Consider the following 7,531-nt stretch of genomic DNA (forward strand, 5'->3'; position numbering starts at 1 on the left):
TTTGTGATTTTTAATAATAATCATTGTTATTATAACAATTTTTTTCTCGTATTTTAATCAAATTTTTTTCAATAAAATTCAATTGATTTCATTATCAAAATTAGCAAATGTTTTGTCATTTAAAAATCAGCGCCTCTGATGCGCGTTCTCCAAAATTACTCCAGATAGACAACAACGTTAATTAAGTTGTGTCTATTAGTATGTTGATTGATTATTATTCAATGGAATATGTACACTAAATAGAGAGGTGAATTTGATAATTTCTAATTGCGAAAAAACTAAATCTAATCTAATTATCTAAAAATATTGAATGATATGAAATAAATAATGCTTAATCAACAGCTATCGCGGTTCAACACTTTGAACTTTGCGCCAAAAATTTTCGAGAAAAAGAAATAGGCTTGGAAAGTTCACTGTAAATATTGAAATTATTATTAGGTAAATACTGCAAAAAAATGAATAGATAAAATTTTCTTACACAATATTGCGATCCAGTATAACCGGAATTTCATGATCAATCATTTGGTTGACCACTTCCGCAGCAGTATCGGTGATCATTTTGGCCATCGGGTTATTAAAAACCATAGTATTTGATTTAATCGCGTTGAACGGTTGACCGAAAGAGTGTACATCTCTTCGAAATTTTTCCAACTCAACAGTGACCGCAGGAACTTTATGGTTATCTGCTGATGCCAGTTCTGATTCACTGTCAGAACCAGTGAATGAATGAATGAGCCAACTTCGTGAACCCTTGTAGCTCGCATAGCACAAGTATCAGGCCAATGTCCAGTTAGAGTTGAGTAAATCCCGTAATGTGAACTGCGATCGTTACACACATAACGGGCATAGCACCTGGTAATGTGTCGAGCCTCGTCCTGGCCAGCTTTACCAGCAGCAACGAATGTGCTGTTACAAATGCAACCAGGATACCGACAAGTTCTATTGGTATCGAAGAATGTTTTTGCCCAAGCGTTTAAGGTCTTTTGTGAGACACCAGATTCTTGCTCAACGACGAACACTTGGTAACTGTACTTACCGAAGGAATTGTCTCGCTTCTTTTTTATTTCATGTTCGTTTATGTTACAATTAGTGAAGATCCTGACCACAATAAAAAAAGTTAAATAATAAATACTAATTTAATTAAAATCCTTATGATCAGTAAACTTACCAATTTTCAAAAGAGTTATCCTTCTTCGATAGTGTTTTCTTTTAAAATTGAAAACATTTTCAGAATGGCCGAAATCGAGATTGCTGCCGATAAATCGGCGTTTGATTAAATTTTGATCAATACCACTAGCTCCAGCGGCTTTTCGTAAATGATTTTTACTCGTAAAGGTAATTCCAATACACCAGTATTTGACCGCCTAGCCCCTACTCCTGGAATTACATTTCGAGATCCAGATTGAGAGCCCGAACTATCAATTCTCGACTTGCACGACCAGAACTTAGAGATCGTGATCGTGAGCGTCGAACTGTAACTTCTGAATTTGATCGACCAGAATTTGAAGATTTGCTCGATCCATCGAGAAAATATCGAACCATTTATCGAGAAATATCGATATTTTCTTCTCTTTCTTTTTCACTTTCTTTTTTAGCGCTTTTTTTGAAAAACAAAACATAAAAATCGAAGTGTAAGTTCCTCCCCTTTACTCGGTCTTTTTTCTTTCTTTTACCCCTCGATTAATCAGAACACTTCTCGATATTTCTCACCTCAAAAAATCTCGAGAAATATCGATTCTCGATTATTCTCGCAACAACACTAGTGACTGATCAGGCGAAACCGGAATTAGAAGCTGCAATTCGTCATCTTCAATCAAAATATGTCACTTGGATTTGTACTTTTTGTAAGCGTGAATATGGAAGTATTAATAATTGGTCTAATTGATTTCTCTCGTCTCGAATTTTAATATTAATCTGAACTTGTTATTATTGTTAGATATCTTCTTTAAATATTAATAGTTAATATTTTCTTCCATGATCCGTGATCTTAATCGAGAGATGACCTATTAAGAAAGTTTCACGTTCTAAAACAATAATTAAATTGAAAGTCTAACCACTTTTTAAATACTTCAAGCAGTTAATGATAATCAATGAGAGATACAGTTAACCCAGAGATATGATAATAAGTATTGTCCACTCATTTGAGTGATGTGGTCTTAAAATGGTCAACTGATTAGATATCAAAAGTTATCTTTACTTGATTATCATTAACTGCGCTAATAATTAAGAAAGTGGTTACAAACTCAAAGTCTTTGGCTGTATTTCGTCTGGATAATGTTAATCGCATTAGATGCATCTAAGAAAACACCAACATTGTAATGGTTTCGATGTAATAACTTTACAATGGATTTAATTGGATTGATTGAAAATCGTAGTTTACAAATATAAACAGGAATTGGAATTTTATTATAATAGTTATTCAATTAAAAGAATATTATCTAAAATTAGGAATTGTTGCTTCGTTTTCGTTGACATTTCGTTAGTGATTTGGCTTTTAGATGTTAATTATGGAGATCATTGGTCAAGAATAGAGACCATAAAATATTTTCATTGAAATTTTATCTAAATATTAATCAATAATTTTATAAAATTATAAGATTTTTAATTAGTGTTGGATGTTTTCAGGATTATTTAAAGTTGATTGGATCAATTTTCTAGATAATTTTGGTTTACCTCCAAATATGCTTAATAGGATTGGTAATAAAACTAGACCATGAAGAGCACCAATGATAACGATACCAAAATACATTCGGAAATAAAAGACAACGAAAATTTGAGATGTCGACCAGGCGAGAACCAGAATACCAGCAAATTTGGTCAATGTTATACCGGAAAGAACCGAGGATCCCATTGATGCAAGTGCTTCTTGCGACCTTTCCTTTCGGGTCTCCTCGTTACTTAATAGGTAAGCATGAGCAATGTGTGAACAAAATTCAACCGATATACCACAGGCCATCACAAGATTAACCAACGAAAGTGCGTTCAATGAGATATCCCACCAATACATCATTCCCATTAGATTGATGACTATACAGACTATGGTGAAAACGACAATCATTGACGATTTGATGTCAAATCCATACAAGACAAATGATACCAGAAATATGGCTCCGATTGACAGGGCAAGACTTTTAATTGAATCTTCATAGATGGTTAAATATTGCTCATAGTAAACGTAGACAAGACAATATGGGAACACTGTGACCTCTTCTCCTTCTTGTAATTGTGTACCAATGGCTCTCTCAATATTAGAGGCTAAGAAGCGAGCGTTTTTCATGGCGGCAATGAAGTCACTCGATGTGACTAACGGGGAATGGAATGAGCTGTAATGACTGGCTAATACTTGACCATTTTCGTCCAATTTAACTGCAGCCCCATAAGCACCTTTACCACCTTTTGGACATGAAGCTGTTGGTACATCTGATAGATAATCAGGTAAGAACTTGTAAAACTGTTTTGGCTTAATTGTGGAATCATCATCAGCAATTGGACATAATGAACACTCCTTATTTCTGTTGACATCGGTTAAAGTTGATGGACAAAATTGACTGGTATCATTTTTCCATAGACGACAACAAGATGATGTAGTTGCCCAATCAAAGTAATCATCAAGCCAAGATGCTGGAGTATCGACAATGTAACTTGATTCGGGAGTTCGAGATGCTTGACTGATTTGATTGAAGAGTGAATTTTCACCACAAAAACTGGCACCACAGATAAGTTCTTGATGGAAAAGATCAGAGTAATTAAATTTACCACCAAGAACAAAATAAACTGGTGGACCGACCATGAGATCATGTTTTTGTGACTTGAAATATTTGAGTACATAGGAATCGTGGGGCATTGATAAATCTTGATCCAGTCCAACGTCAATCTTATTGATCACAGCGATTGATGAGCATAACCATAGGGCGAACACGATAATAAAAGTTAATCGAACTTTATCTTTCATTAAAAATGGTGCATAATGATCTTTACAAATTTTATGTAATAGTCCAGCTTCGTCGACTTCGTTCTTGGCTTCTGGGCTGTTGGGTTTGTTGGATTTGAAACAGCAAAAGATATCGAATCGGGATGATTTTGACCTTTCCATGTCAAGGTATAAAACAACAACGAAAATGGACATTTGTAATAGGAAATCAATCAACAGAGCAAGTGCCGCATTCAAAGCAAACATACGGATAGCAGGCATTGACGATAATGACCCGATGAAGAAACAAGTGACCTCACAAGCGAAGGCCATCAAAATGGATGGTCCACATTTACCTAGTACCATGGCAACAGAATCTTGACTTGTCTCTCCTTCTGCTGGAACGTGTCTTTGTAAATGTTGAGCAAGAATGAAAATATTATCGACACCAACAGCAAGAACTAAGAAAGGAATCACTTCCATGATGATTAAAGTTAAATTGAAACCGAAAAGTATCATAAGCCCAATAGAAGAGGCGACACTGGCTATCACAATGATAACACCAAGAAGACCAAGTCCAATCTTGGAATGAACAAAGAACTGATTTTTTGACGGAATTTTACCAAGAGTTAATGAGACATAAGCAAACATTACCAAATAACTGACAACGATCGTTGAAATATCGTAAAGACTTTGACGGGTGATCTCATCTTGAACTGATCTCTGTAAATATGGAATAAGAAAGTAGTGAAAATTTGGTCTAAAGATTAAAATATGATATGAATAATTTACCTCTGAGAAGAATGATATATCGAGATTGGGATATTTGGTGTGATTAAATGAGTGCATGTAGTCAAGAAATGCTTGTTCCCATGATTCAGCTCTCTTGTTTTCTGATTTTTCCACATGATTGTTTATTAAAATGGTTATCACAAGAGTCTTTGCTTTAGAATAAGCATCAGATGCAGATTTTAATGAATCAGCAAGATTGAAACCTCCAAGTGCTACTTTAGGTAGAGCGGGTCCACCATATTCACCAAGACAGGGATAGTGAAAGGGTTTCAGACTATCATCAGGAGCATATGGATTACTGAGACAAGAAATGATGTGGTCAAGGTAAGTGTAGTTGGTGATTGGATCACCTTCGAATCGGGTTTCGTTACTTTGAAACCAGCCGATTACACTTTGAACGGCACATTTACCGTTACCCAATGGACTGAAACAGATATCATTCAATGTGACAGTTTTACCTTCAAATTTAACGGTCAGAGATGTTATTTCATTTTGAATTTGTAGAATTTGTAAAAGAAATTCTTTCTCGAATATTGGATTGAAAGAATAATTTTTTCCACTTGCTGATGTATAATCAAAATTTGGTTCATTTGTTGTTTTCTTTATGATCAACTGGCTGGTTCGATAAAATGGACCGAAATGTTCATCGAAGTAAAGTTTCTCTTTTCGAGCTTGACTTTTAGGTGAAGTCCATAATTCAACTGGATCAGAGGTGATCTTATCTTGGATATAAATAAGTTGAAGGCTTGTGAGTATTACTAATATGGTTCCGATGGTTATATCATATATCGTATCATTAAACCAAGATTAAACAAAATTGAGATGAGAAGGTAAACATAATAATCGATGATTTCAAATGATGATAAAATCCCTTTGTCAATCCAAGGGGCTGACGAGTTTGGATAGAAATTCGAGAAAGCGCAATAGCTACTCCTTAACACTGGGCTCATAGTCACATTGGTCAATCCATATCTAAACTCATGGGTGTTTTTTGTCCTAAACATCAGGTCATAATTTCCCGATAAAAAAATCGAGAGGTGACTTTCATTTGCACGATTCTCTGGAATAAAGCTAAATTCTACTGGAACGTTGCCTAAAATGTTAGAAGCAAGGAATGAACTAAACACCTCGCTTTTCGGATTTAAATCCTTTTTGAAAACAGTGTAGAGAACTTGAAAAGAATCTTGAGTGAAATTCATTTTAATCTGAGCTTCGAAATAAAAATCAGTCAAAACTTGAACTTTCGAGAGTAAAGATATTAGATTGACCAGGCGGTTTTTGACCTGAGTATGAAATGAATGATTATATTGAATTCTGTGCTTAATTTTTAACTTATAAGATTACTCTGATTGCTAATCGATTCAAAAATTTTAATTTTTCATGAAGCACGTGTTTAACACATGAGAATAGAAAAAGTACTCGAATTTCGTGCATGGTCGCTAAATTGGCCTGAAACTTATTCAGAATTCATGAACGCGATGATTTTGTAGTAATTTATTGTTCATATGGGCCCTGTTTATCGAATAGAAATTTCAATATAACCACTTTTATCATAACTTTTGATTTTTTCATAAATTTTACAAATCTGAACCCCTTGAGTACCAATGAACTTTCAGGATAACATGATGGACATTCAATAATTCGATTTTTACTGAACTTTTCGGTCTATAGATCAACATTTCTACCTATGTATCAAAACCTCAGAATGTGTAGTTAGTTTTAAGGTCACTAATTTTAGATTAGGTCATGTGGATAGCATCAAGGCCACGCCCAATTCCAGCTTAGGGATTTTCCGTCAATCCGAAGTTTCGAGCAATGTGGCCTTTAATCTAGAGCCGTCGATATTACTTTCTACCCATTTATTTATACAATCAATACTGCTCTTTCGATCTAAATATACTTCATTACGATAACCGGCCTTATTAATAATTGAGGGCTCAAAGATCTTGACCCTTCCCAGGCACTGAGTTCGAAAAATTCACGGAAATTCCCCGTGAAACGGGCTGAATTGAAAAAAGTTCACGAAACTCGTCTCACATAGAAAACGCATGTCGAGAAACATTTAAAACGGCTCTCATTCATCAGAACCCACTTCTTGTGGGTCAGGTCAAAAACCGCCTGATCAATAAAATGATCGAATGGTTTTAGTTTCTCTCGGATGATTTTCTTTGTCAGAATTCATTTTCTATCTTCATTTTATTATATTGATTAGATTGTCATTTCAACTTTCATCAATTAATTATGATTTTCCAATTGAATATCTTTAATATCATCAATACTATGTTTCCATGTTCTACCAACAATCGATAATTGAGTTGACATAATTTCTTTCATAAAGCTTTCAGGCAACGATTTACAAGCTATCGGAAACAAAACAACATATTAATTATTGATATTTACTAATAGTTAATCGAATCATAGTATTATCACTATTCTACACACCGAAAGATTTCACTAATATCATTCATTATAAATCATCGCAATATAAATTGATCGTAAAAACAACTAATCCATAAGTATAATCACTTGGAAGTGAGTATAAATTTATTAATTTGATGCATGTAATAATGGTAAGACTCAAGATATGTCCGTCAGCTCGATATTTTCAATTTTCAGCTGATTTTTTTCTCGGCTTAAGGTTCGGTTTGATTGTCTCAGGCCCTCCGGGCCTTTCTTTTGTCATGGTGACCCTTATTAGCGAAGACCTAACCTAAACTAATTTAAACAAACACAATTAACTGAACAATTAAGTCCATTTTCATATGTAGCTTAAACTTTAAGCCGAAAAAAAATCAGCTCAAAGTTAAAATATCGAGCTGACGGACATAT

At 34.4% G+C, this 7,531-nt stretch overlaps 1 protein-coding gene and 1 long non-coding RNA gene across 2 annotated transcripts; both read right to left on the minus strand.

The window, feature by feature from the left end:
• Positions 1-1,135, minus strand: LOC128390171 (uncharacterized). Its single transcript, XR_008325581.1, has 2 exons — positions 479-1,135; positions 1-413 (listed from the first exon to the last, which is right to left on the minus strand). It is a non-coding gene; the product is annotated as an uncharacterized LOC128390171 (long non-coding RNA).
• A 1,187-nt stretch (positions 1,136-2,322) lies between these two features.
• LOC128390191 (NPC intracellular cholesterol transporter 1-like) lies at positions 2,323-5,488 on the minus strand (the record flags this gene model as incomplete). The annotated part of the gene is made up of 2 exons (XM_053349869.1): positions 2,323-4,633; positions 4,703-5,488. Coding segments are annotated over 2 exons (2,814 nt in total), but the record flags the coding sequence as incomplete, so codon positions are not given.
• Positions 5,489-7,531: the final 2,043 nt, after the last annotated feature.

This window comes from Panonychus citri, unplaced genomic scaffold (assembly GCF_014898815.1).
Source record: "Panonychus citri isolate SS breed McGregor unplaced genomic scaffold, ASM1489881v1 Contig00116, whole genome shotgun sequence".
Classification (NCBI taxonomy): Eukaryota; Metazoa; Arthropoda; class Arachnida; order Trombidiformes; family Tetranychidae; genus Panonychus; species Panonychus citri.